Source organism: Malurus melanocephalus, unplaced genomic scaffold (assembly GCF_030028575.1).
Source record: "Malurus melanocephalus ecotype Western Australia unplaced genomic scaffold, MMel_1.1 scaffold_178, whole genome shotgun sequence".
Classification (NCBI taxonomy): Eukaryota; Metazoa; Chordata; class Aves; order Passeriformes; family Maluridae; genus Malurus; species Malurus melanocephalus.
The window spans coordinates 1,364,765-1,390,979 of NW_026623410.1; the positions used below are offsets into that span (position 1 = coordinate 1,364,765).

The 26,215-nt window shown below is 55.5% G+C and overlaps 2 protein-coding genes across 7 annotated transcripts in view; both read left to right on the forward strand.

Moving 5' to 3' along the window:
• The window catches only part of NOS1AP (nitric oxide synthase 1 adaptor protein), a 43,220-nt gene extending 17,814 nt beyond the window's left edge, over positions 1-25,406 (forward strand). For 2 of the 6 annotated variants that reach the window (XM_057372821.1, XM_057372818.1), the window contains exons 3-12: positions 11,800-11,892; positions 12,229-12,302; positions 12,902-13,010; positions 13,210-13,351; positions 14,537-14,676; positions 15,236-15,403; positions 17,107-17,272; positions 17,840-17,989; positions 22,930-23,197; positions 23,297-25,406. In XM_057372821.1, the coding sequence (XP_057228804.1) occupies positions 11,800-11,892; positions 12,229-12,302; positions 12,902-13,010; positions 13,210-13,351; positions 14,537-14,676; positions 15,236-15,403; positions 17,107-17,272; positions 17,840-17,989; positions 22,930-23,197; positions 23,297-23,789 (1,803 nt within the window). In that variant the 3' untranslated portion in view covers positions 23,790-25,406. Of the gene's footprint in view, positions 1-11,799; positions 11,893-12,228; positions 12,303-12,901; positions 13,011-13,209; positions 13,352-14,536; positions 14,677-15,235; positions 15,404-17,106; positions 17,273-17,839; positions 21,464-22,929; positions 23,198-23,296 lie in introns of those variants that run through there. The other 4 variants (XM_057372819.1, XM_057372820.1, XM_057372822.1 and 1 more) reach the window with 4 other exon arrangements.
• Positions 25,407-26,004: 598 nt separating this feature from the next.
• UHMK1 (U2AF homology motif kinase 1) overlaps positions 26,005-26,215 on the forward strand; it is a 14,785-nt gene continuing 14,574 nt past the window's right edge. Inside the window, exon 1 of the mRNA XM_057372730.1 lies at positions 26,005-26,207. Coding sequence (XP_057228713.1) covers positions 26,109-26,207 — 99 coding nt within the window. The 5' untranslated portion in view covers positions 26,005-26,108. The remainder of the gene's footprint in view (positions 26,208-26,215) is intronic.

Consider the following 26,215-nt stretch of genomic DNA (forward strand, 5'->3'; position numbering starts at 1 on the left):
GGTGTGCTGCCTTTCGCAGTTCATTGGTTTTCTGCCATCATGGCAACGCTTTACTCTTGGGATGGAGTGGGTCCAAATGCTCCCTGGTGCTGAGTCCTGATGCTGCAGGGGTCTGAGCAGGAGAAATACAGGCAGCCTTATTCTGAGCAGCCACATCTTCCAGCCAGCCTTGACTGTGTTTCCACATTAATTCCTCACTCTTGCTCCATGAGTAAAAAGGGAGAAATGAGTAAAGGGAGAAATAACCTAGAAAAAGGAGAGCAAAGAGTTAAAAAATCTCACAAGCAAGGGTCAAGCAATATTTAGTATCTGTTTTATGGGTGAGAAATTAAAGCCCAKGGAGACTGTGGCTTGTCAGATTCCTTCTAAGGGAGACACCCCTGTGCAGGGAACCGGTCTCAATTAAAGTCAAACCAAACTGAACTTAACTTTAAATGCTACTCATGTGTAGGATCCTTTCTGCTCTTGTGCTTCCTCAAAAGCCAAGGACCCTTTAATTTAATCTGTTGTGGTGTTCTCTGCTGCATCACCTCGGAACAGAGACAAAGCCCGGGGCTGCGGCCTTCCGAAAAAACTGCCACGTGCCCCAGTTTCTCCCCTGCTAAAATTAATTCTTGGTGGTTTTGGCTCGGTGCAGCAGGAGGATGTTCCAAGGGATGCTGTGCACCCAGCAGCCGCTGGGGAGGCGCAGAGTCAGAGCCTGCAGCAAGGTGAGAGGGATTTTGGTGYGAGAGCTGCAGGGATGTTCCTGCCGTGTGCAGGAGCAGAGGAAAGCAGCACATCTGKTTAAAAGGAGAGGTTGCAAAATCTATTGTGTGAGCTGGTCTGTGGAATGGGAGTTTAATTAGGGAGTGGGAGGGAAGGATGTATCCATTGTAGGGCAGCAGAAGCAGGGAAAGGAGCCAAGCGCTCTCCCCGTCCCAGCAGAGAAGGGCTATGGTGTGCAGAGCACGATGAAAGGATTTTCCTCCTCCTGCCTGCACCTTCTCACCTCACTGGGARGCTGCCAGGACCACTCTGGGCTGCTGCTTCACCTCCTGGCACTGTGGCTGCCCTGCTATCCCTGCAGACAAGGGTGGGTGAAGTGATCTGCTTCAGCTGGGGTTTTTGGAAGGCACAGACTGTCCCATCTGGRGTCAAGTCAACCCAGGGCAAAGACTCTAGACAAAGAATTTTCAGAGAGAAAAATATGTTTCCTTCTCAGGCCAGGCTTCCCTGATGGAGGACAAGGATCCCAGTGATTCCTAATCTGTCACTTGCTTTTCAGCAGTGGGAGTGTGACATGATGGGGARTAATCCCCAACCAAACCTGTTCCCCGTGTCAGGGGTTTGCTTATGGAAGCTGCTGATCTGTTCCAGCAGAAGCTGCAAAAARCAGCCTGAAGTTTGTATTTACCACAGGAAACTTCAGCAGAAATGATCAAATTTCARCTTCATTCTTTCACAGGAAACAGCCCGACCTGTGCTGTTTTATAGTGTTGTTGTTGGACTGCAGYAGTGATATGCATCAGAGAGAGAAATCTCTTTCTTTTTCTCTCCAACCTCTCTGGTTTTGTTTTAGCATTTTGCTCCAATGGCATTTTCTTATTCCCTCTTAACATGATGGATGAGACTGGTCTGGACTCCTTCAAACACTCCCTGATCCTTGGGAACTCGGGGGATGTGTGCAAATCTCCAGGACTGGAAACACAAAGGGCACATCTGTGCTGACCTCTACTTACATGCTCAGAAATCCACATTATCTAAAAGGAGAGAAATCCAGAATTATTGGCCAAAGCTGTTGGTAACTCGGGGTGCAGATCCCCTTGAGCTTTCTGTGGGAAAAAGACCTGTCTTTTTGTGGTTTGAGTGGATCCAGCTTCAACTCCCAGCTAGCTGATTTTGAACGTTTGCCTAAAGTCAGAGAGAGCTTTTGATGAGAGGAATCTCTTCCCAGTCCCAGGTCTGAGCTGTGGGCATTTGCCTTCTCTTTGGATAAACTAAATACAAAGTTTGTTTTAACCTCTGGATTGTAGGAGTCTGGGAAAACTGCCTCATGTTTTTATTGCTTTTTTTCTGAACTGTTTTCTGTTTATTTGAAGCGTATGATAAAGCAGAATGTGTTCTGCAGGAATGGATTGTATTGGTGGTGATTTCAGTAGTGCYCTGGTGTCACTTTTCTGTTTTGCTGCACGTTCCCCAGGGACCACACTGTCTTCATGGTGTCCTCTGCACTGGGGTGACACCTTTCAATGGCTCCAGGGTCTTTTTAGGATACATTTCTGCATCTTGGCAGATGCAGCTTCTGTTCCTTTTTCCTGTGAGAGGCTGCTTGGCCAATGCCATATAAAATCATCCTGAAATGAGTAGATGCCAGATTCCTGTGCACTTGGCCTGGATAGCAAATACTCTGTTTTTTTTTCCAGGCCTGCATAAAAATGAGCATTGCTGTGCTCTCCTCTCTGGGGTTTCCTGGAAGCACAATGGCATTCTGTCATTTCTCTGTCTCTCATTGCTTCATCTGGGGCTCTGCTGCTGAGGTGGATTTCAACCCCTCTTTTCTGCCTCCACCTAAAATCTTGCCGCTTTCACCACTCAGAAATTTTTCAATAATTCTGTCTCAATCCCTTTAAAGGACGTTATTCTTGTTGCCTTTGACGTGTAGAATTTTGTGAATGGGTTTTAATACCTGCATTAGTTATTGTTGAAATAAGAACTGCGAAGYGAGTGTGATATGAATAATTACCTCTTTTCTCCAGTTACAACCCAGAATCATTGCTGAGCACCGCCAGCATCTAATGAGCCCCGCAGGGCTGGCTTGTTTCTGATGCACCAAGCGTTTAATGCTGCTGCTCATTCATTCTTTATTAATTGTCTGAATTTCATAATTGCTGGTTTGGTTGCAGTATTACCAGCCTGCCTTCCTTGGTGTGTCACTGCTGCTCTGCCTGGCTATTCTCATTTGCCTTCTCAACTGGTCTTACTCAAGCTTTTTATGCAACAGTGGGAGAGGAGCTCTGTGGTGAGTGGTAAAAAAAAAAAATACCAAAATAAATCCTTGTATTTCACAACTTGGGGCAGAAATATCACTGTGCTGTGATTTGGTGAGCTGACACCTTTCTGAGGTGCTGAGTGTGTATCTTCTCAGGGTGCCCCTTGCTTTGTCACCTGCCCTCAGGGTGGATTTGGGGTGACTTTGTGCCCTTCTGCAGTATCAGCCCTGCCTTCGACCCTTCCATGTGGGCAGGGATTACCTCAGCTGCCTTGAGGCAGGGTCTGTCTTTGAGAGAATGCATTCAGGGAGGAAAGCTAATCTCGACCACAGAAATTTTGTTTTCCTKCTCAGGTGGAGGAAGGTGCTGGGCTGGGCTGCCCTGCTCAGCCCTGGGGTGCCCCAGGGCATGGGGACTTGCTGGTGCCAGAAAGGGGCAGGAGTTTATTAGGGATTCCWGTAAAGGGGAATGATTAAACTGCTGAAAATGCTGCTCTTTAAGCCCAGCTTGCCATGGGCTCAAACGCACTTTGGGCTGGATGAACAGAGGTCATTTCCAGGCTCTTGTAGCTCCTCACCCTCTTCAAAGGGTGAAGCACCAAACAGCTTGTGCTGTCTCTGCCTGTGTAGGTCAAACCAATGCGTGTCTAATTAAAAATATCACAAATTCCAGTCAGATGTGGGTTTTCCAAGGAATGTACTTCTGCTTATTCTAGCAACAGGTGGTAAATATTAAAACGTGTACAGCTCATTTCTTGTGCTCTCCCTCCCGGGCTGTGAAAAGCAGCACGAGAGCGGTGCCCGCAGATGCACACAGAGCCCGTCCTTGTTTTCCTCAACTGAAGGAAGCAGCTCAAAGCCTGCCTGTTATTTTTATAACCAGTTTGACCAGTATCCACAGGCACCCACGCACCGGTTAATTCACTCCCTGGCTTGGTCACCGGAGATGGCAGCGTGTGAAGGCAGGGGGGAACTTGCCACCTCCCACACAGGTCCAGGCCGTGCTCTTATCACTTCCTTGGGTTCCTGAAAGGAGTTTGGAGATGTTTTCAAGGCTGGGGGGTAGCATGTTGCGTGGTCTTCACTGACCTTCTGGCTGGCTGAGAGGGAGGTGCCCCTTTTCCCAGCCCACGGGCAGCACTCATGCTCAGAGCTGTCACTGTGAGTGCCTGGAGGAGAAATGGTGTGGCTGRGGTGGGATGGGGTCCCAGCTTTCTTTTATAAGCTTGGCGTCAGTCAAGCCCCCATGGAGGGAACAGTAGCCCTTGCACAGGGACCTGGGTGGCTTTGGTGAGCTGCTGGTGGAGCCAAGGGATGTTGTTGGGAAGTGTGCTCCTGCTCCAGCATCCCTCATGCTGCTGCATCCCCCGTGGGCTTCCGTGGCACACAGCAAGCTGCTGATGTGTCTCAGGCCTCCTTTGAACCTCTGTTCTTCAGGTGTTTTTTTTTTTTTAAAAAAAAACAAACACAGAGATGTATGAAACCCCTGAGGATTTCTTGTAAGAGAGGCAAATCATCTTGCAAATGGAAGTCTTCAAAAGAGGGGGTTAGAATAAGCTGTTGCCTGTTAACTGTCTCCATTTAACCCTGTGACTGATATTGATTTAATTCTTACCAATTCCGATGTCTCTGAGCTTCCTGTGAAGCTGCTTTTTCTGCAGATGGCTCGTGTGTGTGTCCCAGTTTGCCACCTCAACTTGTGAAACTCGGAGGTAGTGAGGGGAGGCTGGAGGAAGCGGATGGAGGCAGCTCTCTGGGAGGAAATAGCAAAGCGAGCAGAAGGCATTTATTGTGAAGTATTCTATGCTATTGGAAAACATATTTTGTGTGATAGATGGGTATGCTGCAATCCTGGGATGGTTTCAAAGCAGCAACCTTAACTTTGCTCTGCTGCTCTCACAACATGGGTATTTTTAGCCTGATTCCCATTTATACCCATCAGTACTCGCAACCATCACAGACGGTTACCAAAATTAAACCTGAAGTTGGATGGGAAAATCGGCACTGACCTTGTCAGTGCAAACCAAAATCGTATCTATTTCAGACAAACACATGTACCTCAGAGCTGCATTTCCCATATGTGCAAATGCAAACTCCAAGGAACTGTGGAAGAGTTTTAAAAAGCATCATTGAGCCCAAGAACAAGCATCCAGTACGCCATTACTCCTCCTTTCTTCCAAATTGCTGTGCCCTTAAATTTAAGTCCAGTTCTTGCCAAAACCACCAGCAATGGGGTGTAGTAGGAGGATGGGTTTTGAATACTGAGGAGTAGTTTAAACCCAAACTATCAGGATGGCAGAGATGTCTGGCATGTTTGGCCATGCTATGCTGGCAGTCTGCTGGTGGAGCTGTTGGGAACCTTCATCCTGGATATCCGCAGATATCTCCATGGTTCTGTGCCCCACGATGAGATCCATCCCTGCTGCAAGTGTGAGTGCCACGGGCTAGTTTTGTCCCCAGTTTTTGTGGCAGGAGTGGGGAGTCCAGGTAAGGTGACCCCACTGAGGAGATGCCCAAATTTCCCTGCTGTTCTCTTTTTGTATCCCAGCTCTGGGAGGGAGCCAGGGGATGCTGCTGGCATCCCACAACAAGTGCCCTGCTCATGTGTGGGCACAGTCATGGCCAGGCATGTACTGTACAGATGCACAGAGGAATTGGGCTGTGATGGGATCCCATGCCCACCGTGAAGRGTGTGGGGAGTCCTCAGGCACAGGCAGCAGCCCAGCACTTTGGTAGGGTGGCTTAAGGCAGCCTTTTGAAAACAGGTTTTAGTCCATTTATTGCTGATGGCATTAGYAGGCTAAGCAGGTATTTCAGTGTGCTCCCCTCCAGCGAGCCTGAGTCCCCTGAGGGCAGAAAGTGCAGCCCAGGGTAGTGGGCTGTCAGATAYTGTGAAGCCTTGTCYAGAAATGCYTCTTGGACAAAGCTGTCTGCCCTCKTGGGAGCTGCCCTGCTTTCCAGCCATATCATCCCCTGACATCTGCTGCCATTGGGCTGCAGGGAGACACGGASCAGGGCAGCTGGCAGGTGCCTGTTTGTTTTTGGGGCAGCAGCCTGAAGCTGAAGGGAGTGATGGATGCTCCGTGGATGGAGAGCTCTTTGGCAGGACCCCGGCTCTCTGCTGCCCTGCCCTCCCAACCCAGTGCTGCCTCTGCTCCCTGCCCATCTGTCTGCTGGGCACCACACCATATTCCCAGCCCTGTGTGCTGGGATGGTTGGCAACTCTTCTGATCTGCAAGGCTGCTTCTGGYCAGGTTATATCTGCTTGCTTCTGGGCCAAAGCTGTGTTTTAAATCACTCCTTCCACCTCTCCAGTGCTCTTTTCTTTCAGGCTGAAAGGCACACTTCCCCTCCAGTTAACCAGGAAGAAAAAAAGGAGACATGAGGTGTTCTGGCTGCAGTSTGCTCCTGGTGCTTTGGCAGGATCCTGGCACTGAGCTCCGGGTATTGGTTACCCCACAAAGGATTAACGGGAASCCAGTGCTGCCTTCCTGCTCCTGCTTTCCATGCCCATCCCCAGGGTGGTTTGGCACCCCTGGCCAGGAAAAAAGAGCCTTTCCCTCGCAGGTTCCCGTTCCCGCACAGCCTGCAGGTGGCTTCTGAGTCATTCAAGGGCACTGGGGTTGGTGCCATTTCTTTGTGCGGTTGAGTAAAGCGAAACCCTCGTGCCCTGTACAGAGCTCTGTTCGCAATTCCTCCCAATTACGGCTATTAGGATCCCAGCAAGGTTTCTCAGCCTTCCCTCCTGGGCAGCTCCTGGACATTTCTGAGGTTTTGCTGTCATTCCCCATGTTTTCAGCAGCGGGAATCTGGAGGTATGTGCCCCCTCCGCCCCCAGCCGTTAATTCTCGGCGCCGCGGAGCCTGTGCCGATTGAACTCGATCCCGGCTGTCATTTTGTAATAAGTTAATTCTTCATCAAGAGCACAGCGCCGCTCCTCCCCCCGAGCGCTGGGAAAGCCGGCGCTAGTCTGGCACGGCTGTCATTAGCCCGGGCTGACCCGGGGTTAAAGTCTAACTCTGGAGGTATTTTATGAGCTGCTGTGCCAGCCAGCTGCGAGGAGGAGGCGCCGTGGGAGCTGCGGGGGCACGGCCAGGGCCGGAGGAGCTCAGAGCAGCTCAGAGCAGCTCCGAGCTGGGGGTGCTGCCAGCGGCTCCTGCCCAGCCACCCCCTGCATTCCCCGCAGGCGGCTCTGGGGGACCCGCTCTGCTCACAGTTTCATGTCCTTTCTGGATAAACACGTAGAAATACAACTTTCTGGCAAAAATGACATCCTCTTCTATGCTTTTTCTTGCAGCAGATTTTCGTTTTCTGCCTCCCAAGCTTCCAGAGCAGCAGTCACTTTTGTAGGAATTGCGTTTTCGCTGTTAATTGAATTCTAAGAGCAATGTTTGTAACCTTTTTTTTCTTTTTGAAGAGGGCTATAGAGGGTGGAAGAGAGCAGGGGCAGCTCAATGCACTTAGAGCAACTTCCTTAAAAAATATTCTGTTTATTAGTATTCTGCTGGCACAGCGTGGACATAAAGCATTCCTGGTATTTTCCCTTATTGATGGATAGTGCTAGTGGGCAGGTTTAAATCTGTACCTGCAGCAGTTTAGATGGGCCAGAATGAAATGAGGGCATGTTTATTCAGGTTAACATTTTTCAGATGCTTGTGGATGTGGGGGGATGATGGATCTCCAAAGACATCATCTCTCCTCCTCAGYGTCTGATCCGCCTAACCTTGTGTACAGCACGTGGTCACAAGTTTTCTCACACCTCTGCAGGGTGGAAACAACCCGACAGGGATGGATAGCATCTTTCTAGGGATGCTGAGTTTTCCCTGCTTTTCACACATACCCATCACTCTCGGATTCATACATAATTTTACTCCGAGCTGACAAGGTTACATGCGCTCTCTATTAAGCAACATATGTTGTACTCGGTTCTCCAGAAAGGGCGATTTTAATACTCTGCCAGTAGGAATGCATTGTGCAATGATGCATACACCAGCTGGCTTCTTTTCCTTCCAAAGTTATTTAAACACTGAACCCTGCATAAAAGACAGATGTTGAAAATAGACTCCCACTAACCCGAGGTTGATGGTGAGGCTCCCATGCTCTGATGGAGTAGATGTTTCTCTTCCAGTTTGAAAAGATGAATATGTTTTTTTTGTGGGCAGGGTAAAATGAAGGGATGATCTTTATTCACTTAGTGATCTTATACTTCTTTTGAGTTACTGAGACTACCTTTGCTTTTCTTGTCAAATGGTTGTGGGGTTTTTAACTGATGTACCTCAGATGTCCATTTTCAGTCTTTGCTCAAAAATTTTAATGCAGCTGTTAGAGCTTCAGTTGGAGACCAACTGTGGAGCTATGCTAGTCTGGGAACAGATAATTTTGCTGTTTCCTTTTCCATTTTCTGTATATTTCCCTGAAATTAATTCTTCTCTTTCTTCTGTCATTGCCACATCGCTGTAAACAAGAATTAATATAATTAACCCAAGCTTGCAGTATTGTTAGAGATATTTAAAGAAACACGCCCAAGATGGGCAAACTGCCTGTGTTGAAGGCTAAGAAAGCTCTTCTGTTACGGCATTTAATTGGTTATAAGTAATACAGTGAAATGCTACATGGTGTGAAACCAAAGGGCATCATGGGAATGCTGTGCAAATCCTCTTTCCTTTCTTGATTTCAAGCTGGATAATTATTTCTATATCAGTTCTTTATTAAGCCSTAGGCTAGGATTCAGCTCTCCAAAATGGAGCCATGGATAGCTGAGCTTATYGTGTGTGAAATGTGTTTTTTCTCCTGAAGCAGTCACCAAACCACAGTGCGGTGCCCAGCGAGTGTGGGGTGAATTGCTGTCACCCAGCTCCCTGCTGCCAAATACAGAGACACTCCTATTGCACATCCTTGGGATGCAGGATGAATTCCCAGCAAGGATTGGTTGGCAGTGTCTCTGGAAACGTGGGTTTTCTTTTCCTGTGGGTCAGCCAGTGCCCCATGTGGATACAGCAGTGGCTGTGGCTGTGCAGACCATCTCAGAGTCCCTTTGGTGGCATTTACAACCATGTCACCCTCCCAGCAACAGGAAAAGCTAAAATCCTGATGCTTTGCATCCCTCTAAAGCTTTCTTTGTTTTACAGCAGGAGGAATGTTGACAAACATGGGCAGACACGGGTGATCACCGTGCCTGGGCAGAGTTGTCATCAAGAATAACTCCGAGCCAGGGAGCTCCTGATCAGTCGTACAGAGGGGTTCTTCCATGACCCCATTAATAAAGGGTTTTGGTTTCATCTCTTGCAGTCTCTGTGGCTCAGATCTCACTTAGAGGAGCTGCACAAAGCTGACACTCCCTTAAACCAAATTARGAAGCCCCTCCAAATCAGCAGCAGCATCTCCCGGCCCGTGGGACCGGGCGTGCTTTCCCCGCGCAGCCCCGGGATGTGAGAGGCAGCTCGGCTGAATCGCTGTCTTATTGAATGCTCTTCCTTGCTAATTTGTTATTAAATGACRGTTAGTGTTTCATTAGAGCCCCGGTGGGCATGGGTTCATTAGCGTTGGATTGTTGGAGCTGCGCTGCGGAGCATGGGAAGCGCATCCCAGAGAGCCGCTGGGCTCGTTGGGCTGATTGCTCTAATGAGCTCTGGATGGGGTGGGACGGGCAGCAGCTCTCTAAGCACATGGCTCAGGCTTCCAAAGGAGCTTGGCTCTCGAGTCAGTGTCAGGATAAAGGCCTGGATTTGTGGAAGGGCTTAACAAATCTGTCTGGTTGGTCCCTTTGAGAATTTGACTTCTTTGCTTCCATTGGTTCTGGCTGGAGTTTTGCTGTGACCCATCGGCGCAAGGGGGCTTTGGCTTCAGCGTGGCAGAGGCACAGCAGCTCTTCTCGCAGCATTCCCCTCTGCCATTCTCTCTGAGCAGAATCTCTTGGCTGCAGCCACGGATTGTGGAAGCTTCTCTGAAGAGCTCTGCATGATTCTGTCCCTGAAATGTGCCCGGGCTCGGGAGCATCTTTGCTGAAACCTCCTGGCCTGTCTGCATTGCTGTCCTGGGGCTGTTACTCACCCAAAAAACAGCCTAAAAATAGTCTGTCTTGCCCTGAGATATTTTTCTCTCTTCCATGGCYGCATTAGTTAGCATTTGGGGTTAGCTCAGAATAGAAACCCATAGCACCAGGAGCTCGGAAATTCAGCTGGATGTGTAWAATCAATGATCGTTAGAACCAATAAATCAGGCTGCAGCACCCCAAGGTGTCATGGAGTCACCCTGGATGCTGCAGAGAGTGTCCAGCTCAGCCTGCAGCTCCTGGAAAAATCACATGCAGAGCCTAAGAAGGGACTGGGCTAATTATTCCAAGGTAGTCAGGCCAAAKCTCACCTCTTCAGGGCTAAATCGAGACATTCCTGTTAGGTACCAGGCACTGGTCTAATGTCTTGGCAAAGCACAAAGAAAGAGCTCTTGAATGCAGTTTCACCTCTGCTGGTAACGATGAGGAAGAGGAATATGATGGGGATTGAAAACCCTCAGCAGTGGGTTCTTTGGTGAGGCACTCTGGTGAGACCCTTCTCCATGAGGAATAAGCCATGAAGCAGCATGTGGGTGTGTGCTGGGGGGCTTTGAGGCTGAACAAAGCCATGGTGGGAGCCTGAGCTCTGCAGGAGTGGGTCTGTGCACAGAGGAAGGCAGAGCTGCATTCCCCACTCTGTTTTCTGAGCYGTCCAAATCCYCCATCCCCTTGGGCGACTTTAAAAWGGCTTTGAGGAATTGTGCTTTCAGGTCCTTTATCATTTGATCACAGGTCAGGGCCAGCAGCTTTTCCTGCCTGCTGGCTCTGGCTGCCAGAGTTAATACATCACGCCGTGCTGCAAATGTCGCGGCGAGGCTGGCGCGGGCCGGAGGCAGGGCACTGCTCCCTCTGCAGAGACACTGCCGAAATAATGACAGGATAAATCAAATCCCTCTTCCTTGGGCGGGATGCAGGGCTTTTTTTGGGCACAGGGCATCTGTAGCTGTGGCTGTGCACAGCTCCCTGCAGGTGGGACCAGCTCATGGGGTGCCTGATGTGGGTGCACCTATGGCAAACCAGTTGTGGGGCTCCTCARAAGTCCCACAGCAGGATCAGCCCAAATGGCTTATTTAGCCTATTCCCCTGCCAGCCCTCTCCCCACTTGTAAGGTTCTAAATGCCAAAGTGGGTGGATTTGGGGGGAATCTCATTCTCTCCCCGGGCCAGACCAGAGCTTTGTGTTTAGTCACTGATCTCTGGAAGTTTCTGTTGGGATATTTTCCTGTCCAGTGACTTCTAATTGAAGTGGGTAATTGCATTATCCCATCACCCCTGGAGAGGTTCACAGAGTCCTCAGCAATCATCTTCAGTTGTATACTGAGCCCAAAAATACCCAACTCGAAATCCATTTCACTTTCCAGAGCTCAGCAATGGCCACAAGCCAGCAGGGCAAACGTGGCCAGACTGCGGATCCCTGGGGGCTGGCAGTGCTGTGGGGTGGTGGTCCCTCTCTGGGGAGGTACCACCCTTTTGAGGGGCAGGACAAGTGCCTTTGAAGCACAAGCTACCATTCCTGAACTGGGCAAAGCATTGTCCACATCCAGGTGCTGGATTGCTGCCTCAGTGTGCTCCTTCAAATGCTGGGCACAGGAACACTGCAGGGCAAAAGGACCCCTTGTGCTGTCCTAGCACGGATGCACGGGTTGATGTGGGCAAGTGGGATAAGGAAAACCTGTCCCTGCCCCTGTTGCCTGTTCCTACCAGAGCCTCCTCAGCCCTCCCTGGGGCTGTCCTGGCACAGGAAGGCTAACTTGGGTGTTTTCCTCCATCTCCCACAGTATGAATTTAAAGCCAAGAATATCAAGAAGAAGAAAGTGAACCTCATTGTATCAGTGGATGGCGTGAAGGTCATTCTGAAGAAGAAGAAGAAGGTAGGCAGCACTGGCCCCTGTGGCAGCAGTGCCTCAGCAGCAGAACTCCTCCCCTCCTGGTGCAGGGATCTGCAGCATCTCTGAATTCCTGGGAAACTCTGGTGGTCTGGKAGAGGAAGGGATGGGCTGGGGTCAGCCAGCTATGAGTGATGTTCCACAGGGTGGCTGTGGGAGGTGATGTGGGATGTGGCTGGTCCCCAGCAGGACCCAACCCTTGGCAAAGAGTTGCAGGGAGCAGCAGCAGTGCTGTGACAAGACCTTCCCAAGTCTGTCCCTGGACTGACTCTCTGCCCTGTCCTTGTTCCCAAGGACAGCATCTGACGTACTCATTTGCAGTTTCTTTCATTGCAGAAAAAAGAATGGGCCTGGGATGAGAACAAAATGCTCGTCATGCACGATCCCATCTACAGGTRAGGCTGCTGGGTGGGGGGAAGGAGGCTTGTGTGACTCTACCCACCACTTACCCACACCACACCAGCCCCGTGCTGGGGACTGACCATAGAGAGCCGCCACCATCCTGTGGAGGACAGCTCATGGTGCTTTCCAAAGTCCCCAGCTCTCTCCCACCATCTTGTTCCCAAAAGCCAAGAGCATGGGGTGTCTGTCCTGGGGAGGTCAAATCAGAGTGAGAGAGGCCCCCAGCCATGCTGGGGACAGGGTGGCAGGCACCTGGGTCAAGCAGCCAGCTCTCTGGRGGCAGGTCAGGAGTGGGGTTTGCTGTTCTCCATCCCTGGAGGGCTCCTGGGCTGCTGACTCTGTCCCTGGGGGTGAACGCAGAGGTCCCGTGCTGCCTGTGCAAAATGCTTGCCGCTGCTGAATCAGCAAGCTAATTTTCCCATCTGAGGTAAAACCACTGCCAAAAAAAAATCTGATGGGTTTTAGCAGGGCTGTGCTGCAGAGGCTGGGCACCTGCCAGCACCCCGTGCCATGGAAGCTGTGGCCTTGGCAGTCTCCTGGGCACGTGGGTAACGTGTGTGCCTATAGCCCCCCTCCCATTCTGCCCTTGCAGGATATTTTACGTATCTCATGACTCCCAGGACCTAAAGATCTTCAGCTACATTGCCAGGGATGGGTCTAGCAATATCTTCAGATGCAACGTCTTCAAATCCAAGAARAAGGTAAAGATGCYGRGATGYKCATCTCATYCTGGTGTGCTCTCATGGYGCTGCACTGGAGMTGGCAGCCTGGAGCACCCTGGAGATCTGAGACCCTGTGGCAYCACAGGGACCCCTGGGAGCTGTGCCAGGCTGGGGGTGACTGTGCAGAGGCAGCCCAGCTGAGGCTCCATCCCTCCTCTCCCCTCCTTGCCTGCCACAGAGCCAAGCCATGCGCATTGTCCGGACCGTGGGGCAGGCGTTCGAGGTGTGCCACAAGCTGAGCCTGCAGCACACCCAGCAGAACGCCGACGGGCAGGAGGACGGGGACAGCGAGAGGAACGGAGACRACCTGGATGTCCCAGGTATCCCACATGTTGGGGGGAGGTGTGGGGGTGGTGTGGGGCTCCCGGAGCCTGGCAGATGCGGTTTTCAGAGGCACTGTGTTCCTGTCCCGCTCCTTGCTGGCTGGCACCTCTGCACGATGGATTTGCACAGCAATCTGGCCTGCTGTGCCTCRGGCTCACGCCCAGCAAGGAACCTTCTCTAGGTGTTAGCCACGATCCTYTCAGACATCCCCCTTGCTGGGAGCCCATTAGCAGTGCCCGGGACTCTGCTCTCCGTGCTTGGCTGCACACACTGCAAGCATTCCCTCGCAGCTTCCGCACCAGAGGCCCCAAGCACAGACCTTCCTCCTGTCCCGGGGCACGCCTGGGTCTGGGGCCAGCTCTCTGCAATTCCCCGAATGGGCACAGCCGTGTCTGTGGTCTCCCATCAAGCTGCAGGGCTGCAGACGCTCTTTCTCAGCCCCGTTGGGTAGAGGGTGCAGCGACACCTGGCTTTGGGGGTGCTGGTTCGGCCCCATCAGCCTCAGCTCTGCAGGGCCCCCAGGAGCAGCTCTGCTCCTGAGTGCCAGTGCCTGTGCTGGAGGGAAGGCAAATGATTCAGAAGATGTTGGTCAAACCTTTCCTATGCCAGCTGAGACACTGGCAGGTCCTGTTGCCTGTCTCTGTGTGGATTGCCTGCCGTGCCGTGCTGTGGGCTGGATCCTCCCCCCATCCCAACAGGAGCAGCCTGGGCTGGGCTGCAGTTTCCTGCTTGCCTCTGTGACCAGTGCTGTCGTGATGATCTAATCATSGGGCTGCCCGGGACTGGTCATTGTTTGGTTTTCCTCCGCACAATGTCCCGGCCACGATATGCAGCTCCCTGGGGAATTYAGAGCATCTGTTTTTTGTTTTTCTTTCCAGTAATCTCTTGTTTACCTTTCTTTAGCTTTATCTGTGTTTTCTGTTCTTGGTAGCCCGTTTGTCCCACATCAGGGCTTTGGCTGCCGTTCCCAGGTTCGATGTGCTGGGGCTGGGTGTGTTTTGCCTCCTCCCGAGCAGCAGCAGGAAGAGCAGCCGTGTCCCTCTGTCCCTGCTTCCCCCAGGGCCGGAGGGTGGGTGGCAGGGGAGCGGTGGGGGCTGCTGTGGGCATCGCTGCCCGCAYCGTGGGTGAGCCGTAGTGAGCTCCAGGTGCGGGTGTGCCCTGCCCTGACCCTGCTCCCGCAGCCTGTCGCCTCTCCGGCGTGGAGAGAGCGGCCGCCTCGGCCGAGGAGACCGACATCGATGCCGTGGAGCTGCCGCTGCCCGGAGCCAACATCCTGGACTTCAGCCGCGGAGTGACCGACCTCGATGCCGTGGGCAAGGAGGTGGGTGGCCACACCGAGCCTGGGGTCCCTGCCCTGCCCTCTCAGGGGTGGCATGACCCCAGCCCCRTGACTCCTGTGTGCCTCCCCAGGGCCCCGGGGTCGGGAGGGATTGTGCAGCATTCCCCAGCTCCCGGATCAAAGCCATCTGCCGCTGCAGGGCTGCCCTTTGGCTCGGGGCCCAGGGCGCTCCTGGAGAGCGCTGTGCCGAGGCTCGGCTATGTGCAGCCACACGGAAAGCTTTTGGGGCAGAGCTGATATGGTTTTTTTTTCCATTAAAAAAAAACAAAAATAAAAGATTTTTTTTGATACGGTGGAAATTCCCAGGGGAAACATCAGCCTTTTCGGGATTTTTCTACAAAAGTATTTAGGTTGTTAAAACTGAAGAAGCACTGTTAGCAAAGTTTGTCAGCACCCTCAGCGAAGTGTGCATTAGCTTTGAGTGCAACTACTTCTTTTCTGGTTATTCTGGGGGGCTGCTCTGTGCTGAAGCTTGTGTGTGCCCAGTGGCWCTTTGAGGTGGGTGCCATGGGATCACACTTCCAACATTGGTGTTTTGCAGAGCTGCCTCCACCCTGACGATATTCTGACAGCGTCACCCAAGATGCTGCTGCCCTCCTCAGCCCAGCTGCCYGACCTGGGAACACCCCTCTCTGCCCACCACCAGATGCAGCTTCTCCAGCAGCTCCTGCAGCAGCAGCAGCAGCAGACACAAGTGGCCGTGGCACAGGTTGTCCCCTCTGTTCTTTCCCAGGGCCGTGGCAGGGTTGGGGCACACTATTGAGCCTTTCTAGAAGCAGCATTGAAGGCAKGCAGCTCCGTGAGGTGCTCAGGTCTGCTTGCCACTGGGTGTTGTGGGCCTTTGTCCCGTGTCTGCTCGCCAGTGCCCTTCCCCAGTGACAGTGCCTGTGCAGTTGGCAGCTCACTSTCCATGCAGTTATTTCTCATTTAAGTGGCTCTGGCTGCTTTACCCAACTCATTACCTGAGCTTTACTTGTTCCCTGACCCCTCACAGGGTTCTCTGCAATTCATCAACTTTCTTCCTGGCCTGAGCGATAGGCTCCAGCAGCCTTTCTGTGTTGCCCCATGGCTTTCCTCTTCTCGCATCAGTAAATCAGTATTTGTGCTTCTGACGGAGCTGCTGCCTCCCCACGTGCCTTTCGGGGTCACAGGCTGCCAAGTTGCTTTTCCCTCTGGAAGAGGGACTTGCATCCTCGGGAAATCCTTTATGTCTACCCGAGTATAACGTTGCTGACAATCCAAAAGGCTCCATGGTGCCTTGCCCTTGGTATGGYTTTGTGGAAATTTGTAAATCCCAGTCCTTGGCCTCCTGTCACTYGCAAGCTCGCTGTGCTTCAGCTCAGCTCTGCCAAGGGCACTGCTGTGCCACCTTGCTGGCTCGTTTGGGCAGCACCTGCCCAYCAGCACACCAGGCACTGCCTCCTGGTGCCTATCTGTGGGGGCAGGTGGCCCCCAGCTGGGCAGCTCTGGGGGCCCTGTGGCTGCAGGGGCAGCTCACGCTTGGCAGATGCTGAGAGCTTCCTCTTCTTCCTCAAGGTGACTTTCTAGGCCAAGGTGAAATAGCCTTTTGTGTTTGGTGGGGATATTTTTGTTTTCCAGTTATTTTGTTTTGTTTTTTAGTTGTAAATCTGTGCTCTCCTGGTTCCAGTCCTTGCTGGAGAGAGGGGCAGTTGTAGGAGCCATGGGYGGCTGAGCCAGTGTCAGTGCTGTCCCCTTGTCCAATGTACGTTTCTGGGGCGCTCTTTGCTCGAGCGCAGATCAAAGAGCTGCCCTGGGCAGGAGCTCTTGGCTGTGTGGCCTCAGGGACACGATGCTGGTGACACACATGTTTGAATATAGGCAGTTGTGCAGGAATCAGTGGTGGTCCTGCCCCTGGGCTCCCTGCAGGCATTGCTTYCCAGAGCCAGGGTGAGCCCCCACGCCTCTGCAGCACCCTGCCATCTGTGGTGCTCCAGCCCCTCCTTGTGACAGAGGCTGCTGGCTGGGCCCTGTTTCTGGGAAACCTGCCCAAAAGGACAGCTTTTCCAGGGCCAGCTGCACTGCACGGCTGCGCCCTCGTGCACCCACACCATCAAGCGTGTCTCCCCCACTGCATCCATCTGYCTTCCTCCTGGGCTGCCCTTTCCATTCACATCCACAGTTCGTGTGCACGACTGACAGCTCGCTCAGTGCTGCCTGCCTTGGCCTCGAGCTTTTCCATCAGGGAGGCCAGGGGACGGTGTGCTGAGCCCTGCTGTGACACTGCCCACACACTCCCCATCACATCTGCAGCACCTGCAGGGAACAGCTGCTACATCACAGCACTGGGTGGGACGCTGGTGAGCCCAGGTAGATGAGCAGGGGTGGCTGGAGTCAAAGCCCTCAACCCTCGAGCAGCATTKCCCCGTGCTCACCCGCTCTCTCCTGTCCCAGGTCCACCTGCTGAAGGACCAGCTGGCAGCAGAAGCGGCAGCACGGCTGGAGGCCCAGGCTCGTGTGCACCAGCTCCTGCTCCAGAACAAGGACTTGCTGCAGCACATCTCCCTGCTGGTCAAACAGGTGCAGGAGCTGGAGCTGAAGCTGGCGGGGAACACGACCAGTAAGCGCCGCCGCCCCTTCCTCTCCCCTCGCATCTAGCCAGGGCTCTGGGGGACGTGCATGTGGGTGTTTTCCTTGGGTTTTTTTTGTGCATTTCCAGTCAGTTTGTTCAGAGGGATATCTGTGCCCTTCTGGCCTGGCTTGTGTGTGTGCAGCAGGGTGCTTGCATGCAGCATGGGGGGCTCTGGGATGGCTGTATGGACAGGTAGCCACCTACCTCCATCAGCTGTATGTCCGCTTTYCCCAGTGGCTGCATGCTCCAGGCCAGCTCCCTACCTGCCCAAGAGCCCCTACTTGACCTTCCTCCCTAGCAGAAGTGGCTATCAGCTCCCTGCAGGAGCTGGGCTGGAAGACAGTTAACTTTTTGTCCTGCAGAACTGGTCCTTAGTTGGCCAGCAGTAGCCCCCGACATCAGTGACACCAAATAAGCCCCTCAAAACAGTGAGAGTGGAGAGAYTGACGCCCAAATGACCCCAGGCTGTCCTCCTCCGGCCAGCGTGCAGCCAGCCATGGTGGCCAGGGGATGCCCAGGCAGGCTGGGCCTCTTAGCCRTGCCCTTCTCTTGCAGCAGGCTCCCAGGACAGTCTGCTGGAGATCACCTTCCGCTCCAACGTCCTCCCCGTCCTCTGCGACCCGACCACCCCGCAGCCCGAGGACACCCACCCGCCGCCGCTGGGCCCCAGCTCGGCTTTCCCCAGCACCATGGGCAGCCCCATAGGTAGGAACGACTGTCTGGTGAAGCTGGAGTGCTACCGCTTTCTGCCGGACTCGGGGCCGCCCGCCCCGGAGCCAGCACTGGGCAGCCTGGAGCTCATCAAGTTCCGCGAGTCGGGCATCGCCTCCGAGTACGAGTCCAACACGGACGAGAGCGAGGAGCGCGACTCCTGGTCCCAGGAGGAACCGCCRCGCCTGCTCCACGTCCAGCCCAGGCAGGACCTGGGCGACAGCCTGGAGGATGAGATCGCGGTGTAGGGGTCAGCAGGAGGTGGTGCAGAGCAGCCAGGACCTGCTGGAGCTGGCSAGGACCCTGGCCGCAGCCCCGTGGCCCTGGCGGGGATGGGACAGCCCGGAGGGAGGGGGCAGAGGAGGGAGCACGAGGATTCCAGCAGCCAGTTGGGAGTGTGTGGAGGTGAGGATGGAGCCGTGCCGAGGGTGTGTGCCAGGTGTGCTGTGCCCCAGCGTGCACGGGCTTGTGTGCTGAGCTGGAGCGTCCCTGCTTTGCAGCAGACACTGAGCTGGCAGCTCCTGGTGCTCCCCCCTGGCCTCTGTCTCCCTGCAAACTGTGTGTCAAGGTCAGGCAGAAGGAAGGGATTTCCTGCTGGATTAGTCCCTACAGCTGCTGGGGAAGCAGTAGAGTGGAGGAAGGGTTTTACTGGGGGCATGAGAGAGCAGGTTTAGGGCAGTGAGCAGSGATAAGAGTGACCAAGGGTGAAGTGCTGGAGTGGTGAGCAGGAGCAGAGCAGCTGGTCTGGCTCTCTGCATGCTTGCAGGGTGGGGGATGAGTGCAGGGCCATGCTAGGTGAGGGTTGGTGGTAGCGCATTGTCGTGGTGGATCTGTGCGTGAGCAGTGAGTCATTGAGGGACAGTGGGAATGAGCCTGGAAAGGAGTTGAATGGGTGAGATGAGGTTGCACAGGCTGGYCAGGTGCAGGCAGTTGCTGGCAGGGTGATGTGGCACTTCCAGGACAGGGTTTGTCCCTGCCAAGGCAGGTGGAGGGCATGCAGGCAGAGCCAGCTCTCTGCCAGGCTGTGGAGCAGAGAGGAAGGTGCAGCTCGGTGTGGAGCAGAGAGCCAGGGCATGTAGCACTGAGCTGTGAAGTGTCCTTCCCCTCACCATCTCATCCTTCAGCTCCTKGGCACAGCTGCCAGGTTTCAAAGCCTTTTTGGTGCTCTCAAGTCCCATTTTCTAGCACTTCCCATCACCACAAACTCCCYGCTTTGCTTTATAGACAAACCCTCCCATTTCCAAGCAGTTTTGCCCCAGAGCAAGGCTGGGAGCTGCAGTGCTGGCATTGGCATCTTCAGGGATGAACACRCTTGCAGCCCTCGATGGGGAGTGAACTGCTGGTGTCTGCAGGGGGGCTCCATCACATCTCTGGTTTGCACCCTCTGGAAAAGTGAATCCAAGATCTTGGAATCCCCCACCAGCCCTCTCAGCTTATGGGCTGAGAGCCATCTGTGGGGGCCTCCAAGGGATCCAGAGCTTGTTTCTTTTCTGCAAACACTTTCATCACCTGGTGCTGAGCCTCTAAGAGGCCATGACTGAAGGGGTACAACCAGAGTCCTGATGGCCACCTGGCTTCATGTGGAAGCACTCAATGAGGTGGGGATTTAGCACAGTTGTTCTCTTCCCCATCCTCCCTCCTATCCTGCTTCTGCTTTGCTTTGTCGCTTTCCTGCTGCTCTTGCCTTCGCCAGCTCTCTCTCCGCTCGATCTGCCTGCAACTAACCCCTGGCTGACACCAGCTCTTGCTCTTCTCCCGGGCTTAGCCTGGCTGCTGGGGAAGGTCTATCACTGCTCTCTGCCCTGGTGCCCTCAGGACTGCGGGCTGCTGAGGAGTGATGTGTGGATGAGACCACCAGGATCAGTCTGAGCTGTGCTATGCACCCTCCACCACAAGACAGGACTGGATGGAATTGAGGAGCTAGAGGGTCTAGTGGGAAGGAAAGAAGGACATGTCTCAGTGTCCCCAGCAGTGCCGCGGTGTCCAGGGGAGCTCCTGCACCAGCCTGGTGTCCAGGGGAGCTCCTGCACCAGCCACAGAGCAGGCAGAGTGGGAGAGGGTGCTGTTTGGCTCTGGAGATGGTGCTCCTGGGCTCTGGCCACCACTACCTCCATATGCCCTGTCCCAAAGCTGTGTGCCAGACCCCCTGACACCCCACAGCCAGCAGGGACATGACATCCCACCATTGCAGCAGCTGAAGRTGAAAGCAAGGGGTGGGAGGCTGGTCCAGCCAGGAGGAAGAAGCGGGCATGRCAGCACGCACGAGGCATGGCACGCACACGGTAGGGATGGTTGAGCTTGGGCAGGGGTTTCCATGTGGGCAGATGGGTCATTCAGGGGAGAGGACAGCAGGAGCTCAGCTGTACTCACAGGCAGATGAAGAGAGCCTGGGAGGARCAAGAGCAGGCTAGAGGTCTCTGCCAGGCTGGGCTGCCACAGGGAGCAGGTGGGGTGAGCCATCTCCTGCGCCACCACTCCAGTCTGTCCCTGCTGCACACACAGAGCTCAGGCCATGTCCCAGCTGTGGTCTTGGGCTCCTGCCCCCACTCTGCCCTCAGGGGACAGTGGCAGGTGTCCCACAGGCCGATGGGGTGTTGCCGGGGCTGGGTGGGATCCTGCCAGCATCATGCTGCACCGTGGGTGTACACATGTAAATGACCCCTCCTAAGTCAGTGCTGCCTCCAAGACTCCTCTCTAGCCTCTCACTTTTGTTATGGACCTTGACAGGGGTTTTATAGCTATATTTTTTGTCCTTTCTTTTCCTACAACTGTCGTATTACTAACTGTTGACTCTATCTGGGAAGCCAATCTGTCAATGTAAGTGCACTTAACCCTTGGGTGTTGTCATTAGTCAACTGGCTTTTGCTAAATAAATCTTTCTATTTCTCAAGGCTTTCTGTTGTCTCTTTCTTCTCACTGACTCTCTCTCTTTCTGTACTTCCTTCSCTCTCCACGCTGGGTGCCAGCACCAGCAGTGGCATCCTCTGGCCTTGCACAGACCCCCTTCAATCTAAACCTCCTCCTCTGTGGGACCCCTGCCTGTGGTGCAAGCCACAGGCTGCACACGAGAGCAGAATATTTCTGGGAGCAGAATRTAGAGGGGTTTCAGTCTTCCCCTTCAGCCACTGCACAGCACGGGCTTGTTTCGGGGCTGACCCAACAGTTTGAGGGTGCCAGGGGGTTCCTGGCACCATCAGAGGTGCCACGGAGATGCAGAGATGCTAATCGGCACTTCCAGGGGCTTTRGAGATTTTTGTCTGCTGGGGAGGTAAAAGGCCTCTCTTAAAGAATGGCTGCAGTGTTGTGTAGGCAGGAGCAGCACAGAGGCAGGGCTGGCTGCTCCTAAACCAATCCGTTCTGCTGCTGGCAGGAGCGATGGAGCAGTGCCCTCCCGCGGCAGCCACTTGGCTGCTGGGGCTGCACGGACAACCTGGGAGCTGCACGGACACCCTGGGAGCTGCACGGACACCCTGGGGGCTGCACGGACACCCTGGGGGCTGCACGGACACTCTGGGGGCTGCACGGACACTCTGGGGGCTGCACAGACACCCTGGGGGCTGCACAGACACCCTGGGGGCTGCAGCCTCCTGTGCCTTCAGCTCCTGCTCCCCCAGGAGCTCGGGCCTGCCGTGGAACCCCTTGCAGTTCTAGCCCTCCTGGGAGCCGTGCTGGATCAGCCACAGCATGGGGGAGATGTGGCAGCACGATGTGCACTGGTAGCCACACTGGATCACATCACTGGGAAGCAGTGAGTTTGTCCTGGACTGTGGTCCTGGCTCTGCTGCTGGCCAGCCTGTCCCTCTCAGGGGCTGGGAGTCATCTGAGAAGACAGAAGAGAGCTTTCCWATAGATTGTCAGGCTGCTCACCCTGCTGGGGGTTGGTGTCCAAGCTGGAGGACAGGCTGCCCAGGCACTGCTGTGTGTCTCTCTCGGTGAGGATGAAGTGGCTGTAGGATGAACCCTAGGGCTGGTAGGTGCTGTAGGTGCAGGCAGAGAAGTCGCTGTTCAGCAGGACTGTGGGACCACAGACTGCAGAGRAAAGGGCCTGCAGTGACTTGGGGGTCTCTGTAAGAGTCCAGCCCAGCAAAAGGTTGGAAGCAGTGCTGGGAACCCTTCCTCTCGCTGTCCCATGGAATGTGGAGGTGGTTGTCTCTGTCCCAGGATGTGCCCCTGGGATGCAGAGGTAGAGGTGGATGCAGAATGGTGGTAGAACCCTCACCCAGGAACTGGCCAGAGCCATGACACAGAGACCCACACTGACGTGGAGGCAGTCACAGAGTGGTTGAGCTGGCACTCCTGGGGACAGCCCTTACAACTTCAAGGACTTGTGCTGAGAAGACATGGTGGGGTGTGACTGCAGAGCCCTGCTCCCAGAAAGCACCCACTGCCATCCATCACAGACCCAGCCTGGGTGGGRCTGAGGGAGCCACGGTGGAGCAGGCAGTGCAGAACCCAGGCTGTGGGTGCCCCCTCGGAAGGCCCTGTGGCTTTTCAAGGATGTGGCTGACAAGGGACCTCTGTGTGAGTCCCATCTCTTCAGGGTCTGAGCAGGGGGTTGGCAGCCCACCTCACCTGGCAGTGTGGAAGGGACAGGCCTCTTCCCTTGTCCTTCTGGTAAATGCTCGCTTTCTCTCTTTTTCCACAACCTGCTTCCCAAGCCGCTTGGTATCAGGTAAGAGAAACTCTTGGTGTGTTGGCAGTGCCAACGTGGAGCCCTGGGCTCAGTGCTGCCCTGTCTTGYCCCGTGCTGGTCCCCCATGCATGCACTGCCCTGTGCAGCCCTGGCATGGCCTGGCTGCCCACAGCCTCCGTGGGGCTGTAGGAACATCCTCCCGCTCTCTGAGGTCATGTTTCCACCTTGCTGGTGGGCTGGCCCTGCTGGGATCACCCTTCCAGCTGGGCTCAYGTCCTCTCTGTTCCCTTTCCCCCTCCAGTGGACCAGAGCATGTTTGAAAAYGCCAGTGCCAGCGCAGCACCCACGCCACGGGCACAGCACATCTCTGCCGCGGCGGGCACTCTGCCCCAGCCCTCCCGGCCCGCTGGCAGCCAGCACCTCCGCAACCTGGGCAAGGCCATGGGTGCCAAGGTGAACGACCTCCTGCGCCGCAAAGAGCCGGCCRCTCTGCCCGGGGTGGGAGCCATGGAGGTGAACGCCAGCGCGGGCGCCGTGCTGGCCATGGGACAGCCGGCTGCAGAGGATGGGTGAGTGTCCCTGCAGCGTGCACCTCGTGCCGGGGCCATTGGGACGGGCTGGAGGGGCCCAGAGTGGGGCTCTGTGCAACTTTCCCYCTGTGCTTGCAGGGCTGTGGGGCTGGATGCCTTTCCCCGGCTGGAACCTCCGCCCCCCATCACCAAGAAGCGGACRCCACGCGCCCTGAAGACCCCCCAGGATATGCTCATTGCTCCRCAGCCAGAGGGGGCCAGCACGAGGAGCAGCACAGAAGAGCCTCCTGAGCCACCCACAGCCCACCCTGACCCCGCAGAGGAGCAGCTGGGGATGGGGGACCCGTCTCCTCCAGAGTGCCCTGGGGTCCCCAGCGTGACAGGCACCCTAGAGCACAGTGGGGACCAGCCTRCCAGTGCCTTACCCGTGCCTGACCTCATCCACAAGGGCAGCCGGGAGAGCCAGTGGCAAGTGGGTGAGAGGGCCACTGAGATGTCACCCAGCACGGAGAAGGCCTCCCGGAGACCAGGGCTGGAGCACGAGCCACCGGGGAGCACAGGGCGGCCTGAGCCACGTACCCCTGCCTGGGAGGTGGAGGGGACCCATCCCGACYTACTGTCCTTTGAGTAGCAGTGGGCAGCTGTGACAGGGGCACTGTGGGGGCTGGCTCTCCCAAACATGTCTCTGGCTGCCACTTGCCTTTTTTTGGGTGATTATTTTGGAGAGGGGGAAGCTCCAGGGCGGAAGGAGCCATTGCTGCCCAGTGTGGGGGACTGTGACAACCTGCTTCTCCCCAAATTCCCACGAGGCACACAGCCTGTGCTGCCATGGCTTCTGCAGCCCCATCCTGGGCCTGTTTCCCCTGGTCAATGCCAAGCTCCTGTCCTGTCAYGGTGCCATTACCACCTTGCCTGCAGCCAGGGGCCTTGCTGGGCTGGGGACCAAGGGGGTGTGTGGGGGCAGAAGTGCCAGCCTGCCCCTAACCCCATCAGCTCTGCTGGAGTRAGCGTCCCACAAGCACCACACACTGTTCCCTATATCTGCACTGGCTGCCTTGGTCCAGAGGATTTCTCAGCTTGCCAAGATGGCCCATCCTGGGGCACTGGCAGGCTAACCCAGCCCTAGTGCCTGGTGCCAGGGAGGTGCCAGGGAGCTGGGACAGCAGCTGTGCCCAGGGCCTTCTCCAGGTGCTGACTTCACAGTGTCATTCTGCCCAGCGCCATCCCTTTGCAGCAGAGCCCCAGGTGCAGGAGGCCTGGGCTCTGGCAGGGAGCAGGACTGGACACCTGGGGCAGCACARCTGCTGGTCAGTGGGCTCTGGCAGGAAGCTGAGCCCTTCCAGCTCCCATGTTTCCTGGTCTCATCCCAGCCACCACAGACAGGATCAAACTGTCCAGACAGGCAGCCCTCTCCATGTTACTGCTCCCCTTTATTGCCTGGGACAGTGGTCTCTCTGTGAGACTGGGACACACAAAGCCACATGGTCCTGATACTGCTGTATGAGTGTTTCCCCATGGATTACAGGAGGGGTTAGCCAGCCTGTGACACCYGTGTCAATGCAAGGAGGCAGCTGTGAGACAGAACTTTTTGCTTAAAGCTTTTCTGTACATCCTCACCACAAAGGTGGTTTTGAGAGRAAAATCTCCAAAGCCCCGATTTGGGTTGGAGGAACCCAGGAGCTCATGGATGGGCCTTCTCACAGCTCCTTCTGGGCCATGCAGGGTGGTTGGGCTGAAGAAATGTCTTCCAGCACCCAGAGCCATGTTGTCCCACTGAAGGAAGGAAGCTGTGAGCATGGCTCCCTTGGTCCTGGGACGAGCCTTCCATCTCCTAGCCCTTGGTGTGGGGATTCCATGGTGGTGCTGGGGCCCTGCAGCTCTCAGCTCTGGCAAGGCCCTGCTCGAGGGTGAGGAGATGCAGAGTTGCACAGAGSCCATGGTCGGTGCTGGGGTGTAGCACACCCTGTGATCACACTGTGCATGGCCAACTCCAGCCCCAGACAGTGTGGGGTGTGTGTCTGCTGCTCAGACCTGCGCTGCACTGCTGTTGATGGAACCCAGGGCTTGTAGCCCCTCTCTGAAGAGCCAGCATCTCCCATCACTATGATCCCAAGGGAGCCTTCCCTTTTAGGTAGAGTCGTCGCTCACGGCCGGTCCACTCCCTCTATTTATGTTGTCAGGGTGTGTGTGTGGTTTGGGACAGGAGATGCAGATTGCACAATAAATGTTTTTTTTTCTTTTTTACCCACTGATGTGTGGCAGTCCCTTGACGGGAGGGGACACCCTGCACCACTCTGACACCATCTTGGTGGGGCGGAGGGGGAGTTTGGTGGTGTCCGGGTTGGGGTGAGGGACGTGGCTGCCTTGCTGTGCTTGAGCCACGGTTGGTGTCTGGGCCGAGGGGATGCGACCCCTGCGAGTGTTGAGCGATCTGGAGCCTGCCTGTACCGGGACAGAGGGGTCCGGATCCCGGGGGTACTGCGGGAATGGGAGCCCCGGGGGTGGCAGGGCTGAGGGGACGGGACCCCGAGGCGATTGAAGGTACTGGAGCTCGCCTGTACCCGGGCGGTGCTGGGGGGATGCAGTGCCCCGGAGCGCTGAGAGTGCTGGAGCCCGCCTGTCCCGGGGCAGAGGGGAGCAGACCCCAGCGATACCGAGAAGCCCCGCTCGCCCCGGGCTGAGGGGCCCGGCGACACCGAGGAGCCCCGCTCGCCCCGGGCTGAGGGGCCCGGCGATCCCGAGGAGCCCCGCTCGCCCGGGCTGAGGGGCCCGATCCCGCCCCTCCCCGCCTCTCCCCGCCCCTCCCCGCGGGCGGAGCCGCCGGCGGTGCCGCCCCGTTTCCGGTGTCATGGCGGCCGGGGCTCGGCGGCGGCCGGTGCCGGTGCCGGGGCGCAGCGCGGGGCAGCGGCGGGGCAGCGGCGGTTCGGCGATGTGAGGGCGGGACGGCGCCATGTCGGGGTGCGCGTGGGGCGCGGCGCCGCCGCTGCTGGAGGCGCTGGGCCGGCTGTGGGAGGTGCAGGCGCCGCTGGGCAGCGGCTCCTCGGCCTCGGTGTACCG